At 40.4% G+C, this 20025-nt stretch overlaps 1 protein-coding gene across 2 annotated transcripts in view; it reads left to right on the top strand.

Moving 5' to 3' along the window:
• LOC121373665 (organic cation transporter protein-like) overlaps positions 1 to 20025 on the top strand; it is a 65634-nt gene that overhangs the window by 38204 nt on the left and 7405 nt on the right. For both annotated transcript variants that reach the window (XM_041500385.1, XM_041500384.1), the window contains 3 exons: positions 7033 to 7187; positions 12935 to 13103; positions 14794 to 15021. In XM_041500385.1, the coding sequence (XP_041356319.1) occupies positions 7033 to 7187; positions 12935 to 13103; positions 14794 to 15021 (552 nt within the window). The remainder of the gene's footprint in view (positions 1 to 7032; positions 7188 to 12934; positions 13104 to 14793; positions 15022 to 20025) is intronic.

Here is a 20025-nt window from a genome sequence, read left to right on the forward strand (position 1 = left end):
TTGTAAGAGCGCTCATACTAGCAACTGGACAGTCGTAGAAGTCGTATACGACGAGAATCGAGTTGTAAGAGCGCTCAGACTAGCAACTGGACAGTCGTAGAAGTCGTATACGACGAGAATCGAGTTGTAAGAGCGCTCAGACTAGCAACTGGACAGTAGTAGAAGTCGTATACGACGAGAATCGAGTTGTAAGAGCGCTCAGACTAGCAACTGGACAGTCGTAGAAGTCGTATACGACGAGAATCGAGTTGTAAGAGCGCTCATACTAGCAACTGGACAGTCGTAGAAGTCGTATACGACGAGAATCGAGTTGTAAGAGCGCTCAGACTAGCAACTGGACAGTCGTAGAAGTCGTATACGACGAGAATCGAGTTGTAAGAGCGCTCATACTAGCAACTGGACAGTAGTAGAAGTCGTATACGACGAGAATCGAGTTGTAAGAGCGCTCAGACTAGCAAATGGACAGTCGTAGAAGTCGTATACGACGAGGCTCGAGTTGTAAGAGTTGTAAGAGCGCTCAGACTAGCAACTGGACAGTAGTAGAAGTCGTATACGACGAGAATCGAGTTGTAAGAGCGCTCATACTAGCAACTGGACAGTCGTAGAAGTCGTATACGACGAGAATCGAGTTGTAAGAGCGCTCAGACTAGCAACTGGACAGTAGTAGAAGTCGTATACGACGAGAATCGAGTTGTAAGAGCGGTCGGACTAGCAACAGGACAGTCGTAGAAGTCGTATACGACGAGAATCGAGTTGTAAGAGCGCTCAGACTAGCAACTGGACAGTCGTAGAAGTCGTATACGACGAGAATCGAGTTGTAAGAGCGCTCAGACTAGCAACAGGACAGTCGTAGAAGTCGTATACGACGATAATCGAGTTGTAAGAGCGCTCAGACTAGCAACTGGACAGTCGTAGAAGTCGTATACGACGAGAATCGAGTTGTAAGAGCGCTCATACTAGCAACTGGACAGTCGTAGAAGTCGTATACGACGAGAATCGAGTTGTAAGAGCGCTCAGACTAGCAACTGGACAGTCGTAGAAGTCGTATACGACGAGAATCGAGTTGTAAGAGCGCTCATACTAGCAACTGGACAGTAGTAGAAGTCGTATACGACGAGAATCGAGTTGTAAGAGCGCTCAGACTAGCAAATGGACAGTCGTAGAAGTCGTATACGACGAGACTCGAGTTGTAAGAGTTGTAAGAGCGCTCAGACTAGCAACTGGACAGTAGTAGAAGTCGTATACGACGAGAATCGAGTTGTAAGAGCGCTCATACTAGCAACTGGACAGTCGTAGAAGTCGTATACGACGAGAATCGAGTTGTAAGAGCGCTCAGACTAGCAACTGGACAGTCGTAGAAGTCGTATACGACGAGAATCGAGTTGTAAGAGCGCTCATACTAGCAACTGGACAGTAGTAGAAGTCGTATACGACGAGAATCGAGTTGTAAGAGCGCTCATACTAGCAACTGGACAGTCGTAGAAGTCGTATACGACGAGAATCGAGTTGTAAGAGCGCTCAGACTAGCAACTGGACAGTCGTAGAAGTCGTATACGACGAGAATCGAGTTGTAAGAGCGCTCATACTAGCAACTGGACAGTAGTAGAAGTCGTATACGACGAGAATCGAGTTGTAAGAGCGCTCATACTAGCAAATGGACAGTCGTAGAAGTCGTATACGACGAGAATCGAGTTGTAAGAGCGCTCAGACTAGCAAATGGACAGTCGTAGAAGTCGTATACGACAAGAATCGAGTTGTAAGAGCGCTCATACTAGCAACTGGACAGTAGTAGAAGTCGTATACGAAGAGAATCGAGTTGTAAGAGCGCTCAGACTAGCAAATGGACAGTCGTAGAAGTCGTATACGACGAGACTCGAGTTGTAAGAGTTGTAAGAGCGCTCATAGTAGCAACTGGACAGTCGTAGAAGTCGTATACGACGAGAATCGAGTTGTAAGAGCGCTCATACTAGCAACTGGACAGTCGTAGAAGTCGTATACGACGAGAATCGAGTTGTAAGTGCGCTCAGACTAGCAACAGGACAGTCGTAGAAGTCGTATACGACGAGAATCGAGTTGTAAGAGCGCTCAGACTAGCAATTGGACAGTAGTAGAAGTCGTATACGACGAGAAACAAAACCGTGATGGTATAGCCATACTTCTATTTATACTAGTATACAATCCAGAGTTTAGTACTGCAACACCTCCCCCCCCCCCCCCCCCCCCCGTTTTTTTAATGTTGAAATAGACCAACAATTGCATAAATAGTCTCGCCCGATAATTTTAGAATTTGTATGCTTCCAAATAACGCTGTAAAAGGCGAAGTGTGATTGGTCGATATTAAAATTGTTATTTATAGATGAAATGTCACCTGGATATGGGAGTTCACGCAATGCTGTTAGATCTACTGGTAGACCAGTAGAGCTAATTTTAATCAGATTGTCTATGAGCGACATTGAATGCGTTTAGTGCCGCGGAATTCTTCTTTAACTGTAAAAAAAATCTGTGTTATGCTAGGGTCAGACTGTCAACTGTCACGATGAAGTTGGCCAACTCGACGGTTGTGTTGTAATTTCTCCAACTCCCGACTTCGATGGGTGCGGTCAGATTAACAATGACGAAAATCGAGTTTTAAGAGCGCTCAGACTAGAAACTGGACAGTCGTAGAAGTCGTGACAGCAGAAAGTTGGCCAACTTTGTCGTGGCAGTTGGTAGTCTGACACTAACATTAGTCGTGACAGCAGAACGTTGGCCAACTTTGTCATGGCAGTTGGTAGTCTGAGACTAACAGAAGTCGTGACAGCAGAAAGTTGGCCAACTTTGTAATGGCAGTTGGTAGTCTGACACTAACATAAGTCGTGACAGCAGAAAGTTGGCCAACTTTGCCATGGCAGTTGGTACTCTAGACTAACAGAAGTCGTGACAGCAGAAAGTTGGCCAACTTTGTCATGGCAGTTGGTACTCTGAGACTAGCATTGGCCTGTACTGTTTTATATTGAGCAATAAGTAGGGTCAGTGTCTTTAAGACAAAACGTAAATGTCGGACATTCACACGTACGCACCTTAGTCATAAATTATGTTAATAATCGTCACGAACTGGCTTTTAATTATGTTAATATCGCGCCAATTACCATATTATTATTTAAGCCTAATTATATATTTAAATAGCCGTTGACCTAACAATGCGCTGAGGTGTCATTACGCATACATTACTTTGCTTTCTTTTATTTCCCGAGATTGTCTCTATAGTAATATGTCTCAGGCTAATAGAGAATTTGTAAAAGGTTAGCTTATTTTGTTTAACGACACCACTAGAGCACACTGAGTTCTTAATAATTGGCTACTGGATGTCAAAGTTTGGTAATCCTGACATATAGTCTTAGAGAGAAAACTGTTTACATTTTTCCATTTGTAATAAGGGATGTATTATATGCACCACCCCACAGGATAGTACATATCACGGCTCTTGATATACTAGTCTTTTTTTTTTTCCTTTTTTTTTTTTTGGTCTTTATATATATGTATATGTATATATATATATACCTGTCGGTGTTCACTGAATGGAGCAATAAATAAATAGCCCAATGGGTCCACTGACGTGGATTGACCATAGACCGACCGTACATCAGGTGAACGCTTTACAAATGGGCTACTATGCAATGAATAAATTTACAAAATATCGCGGTGGGAGTAAGCTCAGTTGAAAGAGCGCTCTTCTGAGTTTTTCATGTTTTCTGAATAACAACATGACAAAGCGCTCGCCTGAAGTGCCTGATTTGTAGGATCAACCTCCACGACAAACCCATTGGATTTTTACCCCATCCCTCGCAGCTCTCCACATGGTATGTAATGTCCTGTCTGTGGGAGGAAAGTGCATGTAAAAGATCCGTTAATGGAAAAAAATCCTGTCATGGACGGAAAGAAAGACATGTTTTATTTAACGACGCACTCAACACATTTTATTTACGGTTATATGGTGTCAGACATATGGTTATGGATCGGACATGAGCCGACACCCACCCCCCCCCCACCCCCACCCACACCTTTTTTTTTATTCAACTGCCCCCTTTCCTTTCCGTCTCATTTCTTCCCGATCTGGCAACACTTCCTATTTTTCAACTTCTTTCGCTGTCCACCTCCACATCCCAGTCCTTGTCTCTCCAGCTGCGACATGTGCTTGTCTCTTGTGGCTATCTGTGCCACACACCTACCATTCGCCATCAGCTTTTAGCTGTGGGCTTAGTCTGACTACTTCGGGGAGTGTTCAGTAGTTACTTCTGGCATTGTTAAGAGGCACTTGTAACCTTCTACTATGCACCCCTACTACCGGCGGTCGTTAGTTAGTGCCGTGGGTCAGACCAGCTTTATTAGCTTGGGCCGACACCTTGCTCTGAATGTAAACGTTAAACCCTGTGAATTTACCGACCTAATGGAAAAATGTAGCGGATTTCTTGTGAGAAACACATGCCATAATTAGCACATGTTTGAAATCCAATAGCCGATGATTAATTAATCAATGTGCGCTAGTGGTGTCGTTAAACAAATGTGAACTCAAGATAATGTATCATAATTACCTAATGTTTGACATCCAACAGCTGGGCCCGTGCTTATAAAACTTAAAGTCTAGACTTTAATAAAGTCCAGACTTTAACGTAATGCTATTTGAATGGCGCTGCAATGACGTTAAAATCTAGACTTTATTCAAGTCATGACTTTAAGTTTTATAAGCACGGGCCCAGCTGTTGGATGTCAAACATTAGGTAATTATTTGTCGTTCTCACCACTGACGAATTTCATGCTGACCGCACTTTTGAGTCGCTCCCACGGTTGGTGAAAAAGTCAATAAAAATATAAGTAGTCGTTTCTGGTCAGCTCGAGGTTTTGTTGTCTGTTTATTTGTTTGTTGTTGTTGTTGTTGTTTGTTTGTTCGGGGGGGGGGGGGTAAACAAAAGAATTCGGGGGGGGGGTACTGGTTTTTATAGTGGTTTTTTTTTTTTAATGCATGGATTGCACAAAAAAGGGAAAAGTTGGGTATATATATATATATATATATATATATTTTTTATGTCCTCGTCTGCCTTAATACTTCCTCATTGGTCATGGTGGCCATCATTTGCCTTGGTATCCTAAACACTTTCCTTCACATTATCCATATAGCAAAGGCAATTTTTATGACTTCGACTTTGCCTCCAAATGACCTTATTTGATCCCACGATGTCATGATGTGTCTCAATATTATTATCGAAGACGGTGCGGCATTATTTCCGGTATAGATGGCGCTGTTGTAGCTTCCGCGGAAAATTTGAATTGAAAAGAAAATACACTCGAAGGTTAATTTTTTTTTTTTTTAAATTAACTTTGAAAGTACTTGGTGTACGCGGTTTGTTTACTCGGCGCGTTTGCGATACGGACACGAAACGCGGAAAACTGATGTATTAAAAGCAATGTTCTGCGTTTTCTGTTACTGGTAAGACCAAACAAGATGTATGGTTGGTGACAGATATATATATTTCAATTTACCGCGGTAGCTATAACAACGTCATCTATACCAGAAATAATACCGCGCCTCCTCGTTTAATAATATTGTGACACACCATGACATTTTGGATCCAAATGAAGTCATTTTGAGGCATAGTCATTAAAGTTGCCTTGGGTATATGGAAAATGTGACAGAAAGCCAAATGAGGGGCACCTTGGCCAATTAGGAGAGACCAAGGCAGATGTAGAGAGCACTGGGGGGGGGGGGGGGGGGGGGTCAACTTTAATAACATTATGAAGCTAAACAGTTTAAATTTATTTTACTGTACATATTTTGTATTCCCAATAAAGACAAAAACAAAAATATTAATCCTCGTTTTGTTTTCATGTAAGTGCTGCAAACCAAATGCAGACTTTTCCAAACTTTATTCGAAAACACGTGGCGTCATTTCAACGTTTTCAGTACGTACACCATATAGCAGGATCTCTGTTTACGAAGCGATCGTAGCACTAAGATCACCTTTAAGAGACAGATCCTAGAGTTTGGACACTAAAATGTGTTACAGGTATTTAGAATAAAGGGACATACCCTGGTTTTTAAACACTAAGGCATATTTTGGACTACTAGTATTATACGTGATAGATTCTAGATTTTAGACACTACAACGTATTGTTCACTATGTTAGAGACGTTTGTGATAACTGAAACCAAACATTGCTTAGATTTTTATTGTTTAGATTATCCATTTCCGTACAACCGAAGTGTTCTTGTTCATTCTGATGTTTCAAATACCACGAAATGCATTTTCTTTCTTTCTTTCTTTAAAAAAAATAAAAAAATAAAAACACGCACGTCTCTCTGAGAAGTAACGGTTATGGAGACGAGCTCTAGTTTATTTTTAAGGGTATTTTCCCGTTCCAACGTCACAGACTCTTGTCTCAGTGTATTGGCTGTATTGTAACTTTATCAAAATGTGCTACAGGTGTTTACATTAAAGGGACATGCCCTAGTTTTTAAACACTAAGGCATATTTTGGACTATTACAGCGGTTTTTGATAACTGAAATCATTCTTTATTTAGATTTTATGGTATAGATCATCATTTTCCGTACATTCGAAATGTTTTTGGTCATCCTGGTGTTTTTAATATCACAAAATGTATTTCTCATCATTTTAAAAACGCACGTGCGTCTGAGGAGTAACAATTATGGAGTCGAGTTTTAGTCAATTTTTTAAGGGTATTTTAGCATTTCAAAGTCACAGACTCATGTTTCACATAATTGTAACTTTATCCATATGTCTTACAGGTTTGTAGATTAACTAAACTTAGTGACCACTTTCACGGGCTGAAACTAGTGTCTGTCCCTTTAACCAAACTTACTTAGTATCCATATCCACGGGTTGAAACTATAGCTTCTATTGGAAATTCACGCATTTACGTGCATAACAACCTTATATATACTTTAGGTGATCTTGGCTATTAACATCGCTTCGTAAAACGGGACCTTGATACAATAAATCATACAAATTACGTCACTTTTCACTATTTATTTTCTAGGTTTGGACGTAAAACCGCTCTAATGGTGTCGTTGCTGGTGAATCTGATCTGCGGCTTCTCTCTCAACTATCTCCCAGAACACATCAGCTACACCATGTTCCGGTTCCTGTTAGGAGCGTCCTCTAGCGGCATATTTACAACTTCCTTCGTGATGAGTACGTCTCAGTTTTATCAGTTAGTTACAGTGACTATGATCCTGTGGAACATCCTGAGTTTACTATCACTGTAAGATGTGTACAACTAACAGAACCTTCTAACGATTGAAGGGACGTATCTGAGTTTACTATCACTGTAAGATGTGTACAACTAACAGAACCTTCTAACGATTGAAGGGACGTATCTGAGTTTACTATCACTGTAAGATGTGTACAACTAACAGAACCTTCTAACGATTGAAGGGACGTATCTGAGTTTACTATCACTGTAAGATGTGTACAACTAACAGAACCTTCTAACGATTGAAGGGACGTATCTGAGTTTACTATCACTGTAAGATGTGTACAACTAACAGAACCTTCTAACGATTGAAGGGACGTATCTGAGTTTACTATCACTGTAAGATGTGTACAACTAACAGAACCTTCTAACGATTGAAGGGACGTATCTGAGTTTACTATCACTGTAAGATGTGTACAACTAACAGAACCTTCTAACGATTGAAGGGACGTATCTGAGTTTACTGAAGGGACGTATCTGAGTTTACTATCACTGTAAGATGTGTACAACTAACAGAACCTTCTAACGATTGAAGGGACGTATCTGAGTTTACTATCACTGTAAGATGTGTACAACTAACAGAACCTTCTAACGATTGAAGGGACGTATCTGAGTTTACTATCACTGTAAGATGTGTACAACTAACAGAACCTTCTAACGATTGAAGGGACGTATCTGAGTTTACTATCACTGTAAGATGTGTACAACTAACAGAACCTTCTAACGATTGAAGGGACGTATCTGAGTTTACTATCACTGTAAGATGTGTACAACTAACAGAACCTTCTAACGTAAGGGACGTATCTGAGTTTACTATCACTGTAAGATATGTACAACTAACAGAACCTTCTAACGATTGAAGGGACGTATCTGAGTTTACTATCACTGTAAGATGTGTACAACTAACAGAACCTTCTAACGATTGAAGGGACGTATCTGAGTTTACTATCTATCACTGTAAGATGTGTACAACTAACAGAACCTTCTAACGATTGAAGGGACGTATCTGAGTTTACTATCACTGTAAGATGTGTACAACTAACAGAACCTTCTAACGATTGAAGGGACGTATCTGAGTTTACTATCACTGTAAGATGTGTACAACTAACAGAACCTTCTAACGATTGAAGGGACGTATCTGAGTTTACTATCACTGTAAGATGTACAACTAACAGTTCTAACGATTGAAGTTTACTAACTGTAAGATGTGTACAACTAACAGAACCTTCTAACGATTGAAGGGACGTATCTGAGTTTACTATCACTGTAAGATGTGTACAACTAACAGAACCTTCTAACGATTGAAGGGACGTATCTGAGTTTACTATCACTGTAAGATGTGTACAACTAACAGAACCTTCTAACGATTGAAGGGACGTATCTGAGTTTACTATCACTGTAAGATGTGTACAACTAACAGAACCTTCTAACGATTGAAGGGACGTATCTGAGTTTACTATCACTGTAAGATGTGTACAACTAACAGAACCTTCTAACGATTGAAGGGACGTATCTGAGTTTACTATCACTGTAAGATGTGTACAACTAACAGAACCTTCTAACGATTGAAGGGACGTATCTGAGTTTACTATCACTGTAAGATGTGTACAACTAACAGAACCTAACAAAGGGACGTATCTGAGTTTACTAACAGAAGATGTGTACTTCTAACCTTCTAACGATTGAAGGGACAACTATCTGAGTTTACTATCACTGTAAGATGTGTACAACTAACAGAACCTTCTAACGATTGAAGGGACGTATCTGAGTTTACTATCACTGTAAGATGTGTACAACTAACAGAACCTTCTAACGATTGAAGGGACGTATCTGAGTTTACTATCACTGTAAGATGTGTACAACTAACAGAACCTTCTAACGATTGAAGGGACGTATCTGAGTTTACTATCACTGTAAGATGTGTACAACTAACAGAACCTTCTAACGATTGAAGGGACGTATCTGAGTTTACTATCACTGTAAGATGTGTACAACTAACAGAACCTTCTAACGATTGAAGGGACGAGTTTACTATCACTGTATCTGAGTTTACTATCACACTGTAAGATGTGTACAACTAACAGAACCTTCTAACGATTGAAGGGACGTATCTGAGTTTACTATCACTGTAAGATGTGTACAACTAACAGAACCTTCTAACGATTGAAGGGACGTATCTGAGTTTACTATCACTGTAAGATGTGTACAACTAACAGAACCTTCTAACGATTGAAGGGACGTATCTGAGTTTACTATCACTGTAAGATGTGTACAACTAACAGAACCTTCTAACGATTGAAGGGACCTGAGTTTACTATCACTGTAAGATGTGTACAACTAACAGAACCTTCTAACGATTGAAGGGACGTATCTGAGTTTACTATCACTGTAAGATGTGTACAACTAACAGAACCTTCTAACGATTGAAGGGACGTATCTGAGTTTACTATCACTGTAAGATGTGTACAACTAACAGAACCTTCTAACGATTGAAGGGACGTATCTGAGTTTACTATCACTGTAAGATGTGTACAACTAACAGAACCTTCTAACGATTGAAGGGACGTATCTGAGTTTACTATCACTGTAAGATGTGTACAACTAACAGAACCTTCTAACGATTGAAGGGACGTATCTGAGTTTACTATCACTGTAAGATGTGTACAACTAACAGAACCTTCTAACGATTGAAGGGACGTATCTGAGTTTACTATCACTGTAAGATATGTACAACTAACAGAACCTTCTAACGATTGAAGGGACGTATCTGAGTTTACTATCACTGTAAGATGTGTACAACTAACAGAACCTTCTAACGATTGAAGGGACGTATCTGAGTTTACTATCACTGTAAGATGTGTACAACTAACAGAACCTTCTAACGATTGAAGGGACGTATCTGAGTTTGCTATCACTGTAAGATGTGTACAACTAACAGAACCTTCTAACGATTGAAGGGACGTATCTGAGTTTACTATCACTGTAAGATGTGTACAACTAACAGAACCTTCTAACGATTGAAGGGACGTATCTGAGTTTACTATCACTGTAAGATGTGTACAACTAACAGAACCTTCTAACGATTGAAGGGACGTATCTGAGTTTACTATCACTGTAAGATGTGTACAACTAACAGAACCTTCTAACGATTGAAGGGACGTATCTGAGTTTACTATCACTGTAAGATGTGTACAACTAACAGAACCTTCTAACGATTGAAGGGACGTATCTGAGTTTACTATCACTGTAAGATATGTACAACTAACAGAACCTTCTAACGATTGAAGGGACGTATCTGAGTTTGCTATCACTGTAAGATGTGTACAACTAACAGAACCTTCTAACGATTGAAGGGACGTATCTGAGTTTACTATCACTGTAAGATGTGTACAACTAACAGAACCTTCTAACGATTGAAGGGACGTATCTGAGTTTGCTATCACTGTAAGATGTGTACAACTAACAGAACCTTCTAACGATTGAAGGGACGTATCTGAGTTTACTATCACTGTAAGATATGTACAACTAACAGAACCTTCTAACGATTGAAGGGACATATCTGAGTTTACTATCACTGTAAGATATGTACAACTAACAGAACCTTCTAACGTATCTGAGTTTACTATCACTGTAAGATGTGTACAACTAACAGAACCTTCTAACGATTGAAGGGACATATCTGAGTTTACTATCACTGTAAGATGTGTACAACTAACAGAACCTTCTAACGATTGAAGGGACATATCTGAGTTTACTATCACTGTAAGATGTGTACAACTAACAGAACCTTCTAACGATTGAAGGGACGTATCTGAGTTTACTATCACTGTAAGATATGTACAACTAACAGAACCTTCTAACGATTGAAGGGACATATCTGAGTTTACTATCACTGTAAGATGTGTACAACTAACAGAACCTTCTAACGATTGAAGGGACGTATCTGAGTTTGCTATCACTGTAAGATGTGTACAACTAACAGAACCTTCTAACGATTGAAGGGACGTATCTGAGTTTGCTATCACTGTAAGATGTGTACAACTAACAGAACCTTCTAACGATTGAAGGGACGTATCTGAGTTTACTATCACTGTAAGATGTGTACAACTAACAGAACCTTCTAACGATTGAAGGGACGTATCTGAGTTTACTATCACTGTAAGATATGTACAACTAACAGAACCTTCTAACGATTGAAGGGACGTATCTGAGTTTACTATCACTGTAAGATGTGTACAACTAACAGAACCTTCTAACGATTGAAGGGACGTATCTGAGTTTACTATCACTGTAAGATGTGTACAACTAACAGAACCTTCTAACGATTGAAGGGACATATCTGAGTTTACTATCACTGTAAGATGTGTACAACTAACAGAACCTTCTAACGATTGAAGGGACATATCTGAGTATGCTGCAAGTTTTAAGATGCTATCAACTAACAGACTTTTTAACGATTGTAACTACATATGAACTATATTTTTCTGCATAAAATATTAGTGTCTGTATGTTAAACGTGTTTCTGATCATTCTAATATTTGTACTAGGTTAAATTTGAATTTATTTCGTAAAATGTTTTTTTTTTCTTTTCTTTTTGTTCGTACTTACGAAATTATTGGAAGACAAAATCCAGTTTGGGCTTCTTACAAATATTAAGACGACCAGAAACACATTGGATATACAGACACTGATATTCTAAACAAGAAAATATATTTAATATGTAAGTTAAATTGTAGAAATATTGTATTAGTCGGAAACATCTTATAATGCAGCAAACTCGGGAATGTCCCTTTAAAATTACATTAAGCCAGTGCCTGGAGAGTGGCAGTTCTCCTAGAGGCGGTGCAGAATGAATGGGGTGATCTTAGGGGTCGTCCATATAGTACGTACGCAAAACATTAAATATGTTGTACCCCTCCTCTCCTACTCCTCACCCCTGTACTCATGGCATACGCAGTGGACCAGACCCCACTCACCCCCTCCACCCCTGTACGCATATCCATTCAATACCAATGAAATTGTGAAACAAAAAATTGTCTAATAATTTATGTTTCGTTATTATTTTTTTATTAGTAGTAATGAAGGTTTGGCATGTGTTGATTTAGTATATGAAATGTGATACCCAAAAAATCCTGCTAAATTACATGTACTTTTCCTGCTCTAAAACGTGCATGCATTTCTACTCAAATTGACAATATAATGGCTTTTCTGCGTACGCACAGTGTACGCAATGGACTGGATCTCACTCCCATCAGTGCCGTACGTACTATATAGACGGCCCGTTATGCCGTGGTCGCATAGGCTATACACATTTAACAAAGCGATTTATTTTAATGGATCCTCCTCCACTATGCGAATATTGCCAGTGTACACTGAAAGTGCGCTGCCTTTTGTTAAGAGTATAATCATCTGAAGCTGACAAGAAAAATTATATTTGGTAACAGAATATATTAGAATCATTTAAACTTCATTTATAATTAATTTTTATAAAGTTTATACCCCCCCTCTCTCTCTCTCTCTCTCTCTCTCTCTCTCTCTCTCTCTCTCTCTCTCTCTCTCTCTCTCTCTCTCTCTCTCTCTCTCTCTCTCTCTCTCAAATTACGCGCCGTTGACACTACGCCGCGTCCTATACTATGGTATGTCCCGCCTACACTATGGTTTATCAGCAGAGTAATTTTTCGTCCAGGTGTGGAGATCGTCGGTGCGTCCAAGAGGGTGTTTGTTGGAGTGTTCATCCAGTACACGTTCGCTGCTGGCGAGTTGCTTATCTGCGCAGTGGCCTACTTCCTGCGGCACTGGCATCATATCGAGATCGTCTGCACAGCCGCAGTGGCCATCTTCCTGTCTTACTGGTGGTACGTACATACAGGATGAATTTTTTATACGACTGTCTGTACTAGATTTGTGTATCTGTTCTGTGTCTCTATCTGGCAGTCCATCTGTGTCCGTGTTGTCTGTGGTTGTGGGGCGGGACGTGACCCAGTGGTAATAGTCCAGGACCCCGTTTTACGAAACGATCTTAGCGCTAAGATCACCTTAGGTAACCCCTTAGATACCTACGTGCTTAAGATGATCTTACGTGCTTAAGATGATCGTAAAATGGGGCTCTGGAACCAATTCTTAAAAAAGGTTTAGAAAATGGTTAAGCACAACACCCACTACACAGTTTGTGTGTCACTTCAGGCTCTGGAACATTCCTAGCCCTAATGTAGAGTTGAATTGTGGCAGCAACAATAGGCGACAGCCTATTTTCTAATAAGGGGGAGGGTAGGGGCTTACGTTCAAATCTCCACAATTTGAGTTGATTATCTCAGAAAGAAAGAAAGAAAGAAGTGTTTTATTTAACGACGCACTCAACACATTTTATTTACGGTTATATGGCGTCAGACATATGGTTAAGGACCACACAGATTTTGAGAGGAAACCCGCTGTCGCCACTACATGGGCTACTCTTCCGATTGGCAGCAAGGGATCTTTTATTTGCGCTTCCCACAGGCAGGATAGCACAAACCATGGCCTTTGTTGAACCAGTTATGGATCACTGGTCGGTGCAAGTGGTTTACACCTACCCATTGAGCCTTGCGGAGCACTCACTCAGGGTTTGGAGTCGGTATCTGGATTAAAAATCCCATGCCTCGACTGGGATCCGAACCCAGTACCTACCAGCCTGTAGACCGATGGCTTGCCACGACGCCACCGAGGCCGGTCCAGAAAGAAAGAAAGAAATGCTTTATTTAACGACGCACTCAACACATTTTATTTACGGTTATATGGCGTCAGACATATGGTTAAGGACCACATAGATTTTGAGAGGAAACCCGCTGTCGCCACTTCATGGGCTACTCTTTCCGATTAGCAGCAATGGATCTTTTATTTGTGCTTCCCACAAGCAGGATAGCACAAACCATGGCCTTTGTTGAACCAGTTATGGATCACTGGTCGGTGCAAGTGGTTTACACCTACCCACTGAGTCTTGCGGAGCACTCACTCAGGGTTTGGAGTCGGTATCTGGATTAAAAATCCCATGCCTCGACTGGGATCCGAACCCAGTACCTACCAGCCTGTAGACCGATGGCCTAACCACGACGCCACGTAAGCCTTTATATAAAGCGCGGTCGGTCTAGGATCGATCCCCGTTGGTGGACCCATTGGGCTATTCCTCGTTCTAGCTAGTCCACCATGACTGGTATACCATAGGTCGTGGGATGTGCTATCCTGTATGTGGAATGGTGCATATAAAACGATTCCTTGCTGCTATTGACAACAGGTCACAGGTTTCCTCTTTGAGACTACGTCAGAATTACCAAATGTTTGACGTCCAAAAGCTGATGATTAATAAGTCAATGTGCTCTAGTGGTGTTATTAAATGAAAACAAACGTTTAACTTCTGTTGTTTTGGGTTGTAATTACACATACCTTTCCTTTTCTTTCTTTCCTTTTCTTTCCTTCCAATAATCCAACAATGTTGGGAATGCACCTCGATTTCCCCAAGACATTAATCTGAATTAAAATTAAAATTATAGATTTTGTTAAAACTCATTTCAGGCTAATTCCCGAATCTCCAAGATGGCTGGTCACAAAAGGACGGACACAGGAAGCGGAAGTCATTGTCAGAAAAATGGCAAAGGTCAACAAGGTCACGGTACCGGAACATCTCTTTGCCGAAAAGATGGAGGAAGAAGAAAAGGGAAGCCGCTCTCAAATAAAAGATTTTTTAAAGCTGTTTACGCGAAGAGTGCTGCTGATTAGGACGTTAATCATATTTTTTAACTGGTAGGTAGATCGAGTGACCTCTGACCTTATTGTGATTGCATGTCAAAACGAAGCTAGTGTTTGCTTAGTGTTAACATTTGTCAATTTCCCACACCTAGTATCCTACTCCATCTGACCTCAATGTGAAAAACAAACGTGTGGAGTGATTAATAATACTGCTCCCCTAACTTAGATCAAGGGGGCCATTTAAGATGGTATCCACTGATAACACATAAATGCGACCGGCCTCGGTGGCGTCGTGGTTAAGCCATGGGCATAAGGCTGTTAGGTACAGGGTTCGCAGCCCGGTACCGGCTCCCACCCATAGCGAGTTTTAACGACTTAATGAGTAGGTGTAAGGTCACTACACCCTCTTTTCTCTCTCACTAACTACTAACAATTAACAATTAATAACAGTCCAGATAGCTGAGGTGCGTGCCTTAATTGGATATAAGCACGAAAATAAGATGAAATGAAATATAAATGTACATGCTAAGACGAGCTAAAAGGCACTCACCTTGAACTAGTCTCAGAGGAGTGATGCCGAGCGTGAGTGATCGCTCGCCTTAAACGGCGAGGTATGCTGTGTTTTAAATACACACAGTTTCCTTAAGCTGCTGTTACAGGCTTTTTGATTGATCCATTTCCAGTTTACAGATAACAGTAAACTAACATATTAGTTAAAGTTAAATCACCAGAAGAAACCTGACGTCATCCCACATCCGAAACCTGCTGATTCGGATAGAGGTATCGGATGTTAAAGTTTGTATTGTATAACGACACCACAAGAGCACATTGATCAATTAATTAATCATCGGCTATTGGATGTCAAACATTTGTTAATTCTGACACGTAGTCATCAGAGAGGAAACCTGTAAGTTGTTGTCATTAGTAGCAAGGAATCGTTTTATATGCACCATTCTACATACAGGATAGCACATACCACGACCTATGGTATACCAGTCGTGGTGGACTGGCAAGAACGAGGAATAGCCTCTACATTTTTTTATAATGCATCAAGGGAGTTTTTTATATGCACTTTTTTACAGACAGGAAAGCACATACCACGGCCTTTGACTAGTTGTGTTGCACTGGTTGGAACGGGAGAAAACTCAACCAGTTGAATGTATCCACCGAGGTGATTCGATCCTGCGAGACAAGCACCTCAAGCGAGCGCTCAACCGACTGAGCTAAATCCCGTCCCATGCTGGATATCGATTCTCGAAGACTACGAATAAAAAATAAAAAACCCAAATACAGTGCCCCCCCCCCCCCCCCTTGATCCAGTAGCAGCAGCGATGATTTATATTTATGTGTGCCCTCACACAAACACACACACACACACACACACACACACACACACACACACACACACACACACACACACACACACACACACAAACACACACACACACACAACACACACAAACACACACACACACACACACACACACACACACACACCTTTCTACACACACACACACACACAGTAATTTCACACACACACACCAATGTCTGTGGGATGTCACCTTTAGCCCATACGACCACTGCTTTAGATTTAAGAAGCTATCTGTTCTAGTAATTTCTCGCTCCAGCCAGTGCATCACGACTGGTACATCAAAGGCCGTGGTATGTGTTATTCTGTCTGTGGGATGGTGCATATAAAAGATCCCTTGCTGCTAATCGAAAAGAGTAGCCCATGAAGTGGCGACAGCGGGTTTACTCCCTCAATATCTGCGTGGTCCTTAACCATATGTCCGACGCCATATAATCGTAAATTAAATGTTTTGAGTGCGTCGTTAAATAAACCATTTCCTTCCTTCCTACGCCACTGTTTAGATTTAAGAAGTTATCTGCTTTAGTATTTCGGGCACAGTACATAGCGGCTCTTTGGCCAATGAAAATATTGAAATTGACGGTCTTTAAAACTAAATCGCCCAAACCCTATCCTCGCCTGTAAGCACAAGAGAGCACAGCCTCGGTAGTTCACCACCAGGGACGGATCCAGGAAATACTTGAGGGGACTAACGAATGAATGAATGAATGAATGAATGAATGTTTGTTTAACGACACCCCAACACAAAAATACACATCGGCTATTGGGTGTCACAATTGGTAAGTATATGAAAATATAAAACGAGTTAATAGCATATACAGCAACTCGGTTATTGCCCGTATTTATCCAACCAACAAGTATGTTCTGTTGTCATTCAAAAGACTGTCCCGATTGTGTGCTGATAAGCTAAGTTTTTTCCGACTAATACAATCTGATAACGACTGAAATTACAATATTAGTGTCTGTATATTCAATGCGTGCCTGGGCCCCGTGCCATTAGGCTCAACAAAACAAAACGATATATATATATATGCCTATGCATACAATATTCTTAAGGTGTGTTGATTGTATGTAATTGTGTTTTTGAATACGGTTATATAGTCAGTATTATAACGGTAGTACATATCAAGGTCACATTGACACACTAAATTAAAAACCTATATTTATGGTAGACCATTAAAAGTTGTTGTTAAATTATACTATCTTAAATATAAATATTCCGCAATTGCAGGGTGGTAAACTTTAATATATATATATATATATATATATATATATATATATATATATATATCTATATTAAAGTTATATACTGAACAGCATTGAAAACGCACCACCATTTGATGATAACAAATGTGAATGGGGCGTATATCAGCATACTACTATACTACCTTATAGACCATGTATGACGACGAATAACTTACAAAAACGATTGCATGAACACTCCATGAAATACAACACCAAAACACAACATATTGCATGCATAGCATGAAAAACGTAAATTCAATGTGCAAATCATGTTGATTGGGGCTATAAAAGATGATCTCTGAAAAGCCACTTTCATTTATGAAGTAGTCTTTGAGGGAACAATAAACAAGTGATGGCAAAGTTGACAGCTGAGGAACGTGAACGTGCCTTTGGCATGCTTCAAGTCGGCATTTGGAGTAGTCATCGCACAGCGGTTTGGATGCCACCATTCAACAAACACTAGACTCCACAGGAGAGATCAGCAGACAGGAACCACCATGGATCGTCCACATCCAGGCCAACAACGTGTTACGACAAGATCGCCATATTATTCGCCTCCGTATTCGTGATCGAACGCTGCCAGCTGCCAACTTTTCATGTGCGACGAGGGGTCATCAACGCATCACTGTGCGTCGCCGTCTTCGCTCTGCTGAGCTGCGTGCTCAACGACCATATGTTGGACCTATTCTGACTGGTCGACATCGAAATGAGCGCCGACGCTTGGCAGGAAGGTATCGTCATTGGAGATTACAACGTTAGCATGGTGTGCTATTCTCTGACGAATCCCGTTTCCATTTAAGGAATTCTGGTGGTCGGTTGCGGGTGTGGCGTAGGCGTGGAGAACGTTACCACAATGACTGCCGTGTCTAGACGGATCGATGGGGTGGAGGGAGTTTCATGGTGTTATGCGGAATCAGTTATCATCACCGAACAGCACTCCATGTTTGCCGTGGCAGAATGAATGCCATTTACTACCGGGATAACGTCTTGCAAATTCACGTCATTCACTTCTTTCATCAGCATCGGGATATGCGCACATTTCAGCAAAACAACGCCCGAGCGCACACAGCACGTGTTACAACACAGTATCTAGCGAATAATAATGTCCCTTTGCTTGAATGGCCAGCATTGTCCCCTGATTTATCGCCAATAGAGTTTTTTTGGGATTACTTTGGTCAACGCATCTCACGTTGTTCACAAATGAATAACCTTAGAGAACTTGAAAACGCACTACAGCAAGAGTGGAATGCTATCCCCCAGAATGCTATTCGCAGACTTATCGGGTCGATGAGAAGACGTTGAATGGCTTGTGTTGCTGCAGATGGTAGTCATACGCGCTACTGACTTTTCATTGAGAGAGAGAGAGAGAGAGAGAGAGAGAGAGAGAGAGAGAGAGAGAGAGAGAGAGAGAGAGAGAGAGAGAGAGAGAGAGAGAGAAAGAGTTATTACCAGAGTATTTTTCGTTATTTTAATTTTTATTCCTAATATATATTGACGATGCCGAAACACATGAAGGTAATAATCTCTTTATCATATAATCTCAAGCTTAATACGTGTTTTTACTGTATACGCAACTTTAATTCCAGTCCGCCATAACTAGATATTCAAATGACATAAGAATATATGACGCGGTGTCTTTTTGAATGAAAATGACGTCAAACTTGAGTGTCACCATAGTACGTTTGCTTAAATGTCAATACACCTAGTGCCGTGACCTCGATTAATTGGCAAAGTTATCAAATTGTTAAAGTATGTGATCTGAAAACTAGCACATACTTTGATTGCACTGAAACGTTTGAAAGTATGTGATCTTTATATATATATATATATATATATATATATATATATATATATATATTTTGCCGGCCGTTATGCATGTATATAAAACATTAATTTTATGCTGAAAAATAAATAATGTAGTTAATATGTTAATAGATCATTAAAACGTCTGTTTGTCAGGAGCAATGTCCCTTTAAGTGACTAGACGAAAAAGGACATTATTATACGTCCGTCTTTCATGTGTCGTATTATGCTATGCCGTTGTCCGTCCGTCCATATGTCTGTACAGCTTGGGATGGCGGTGTCTCGCGACATACTTTTCACCCATTACTGCACATGAAAGTAAATCCTTTTACGGGCCATATCTTTGTTATCAATTCATATTGATTGAAACATGTTTTATTGCTTAAACAAAAATAAAAAATAAGAATAATAATTTTAAAAAACGCCATTAGCCATAATTCATATAGGGTCACCAAACTGTGCATGCATGTACATTTTGGGATGGTGACGTCTCGCGTACCATAATATTGCAAAACTACGTTTCACGCATTACTGCATATGAAAGGAAATCCTTGTCCCAGCCATATCTTACTTATCAATTCATAAGAGATCATCGAACCTTGCACGCAGGTATAACATGGGAAGATGAGATTATGGCATGT

Source organism: Gigantopelta aegis, chromosome 5 (assembly GCF_016097555.1).
Source record: "Gigantopelta aegis isolate Gae_Host chromosome 5, Gae_host_genome, whole genome shotgun sequence".
Lineage (NCBI taxonomy): Eukaryota > Metazoa > Mollusca > Gastropoda > Neomphalida > Peltospiridae > Gigantopelta > Gigantopelta aegis.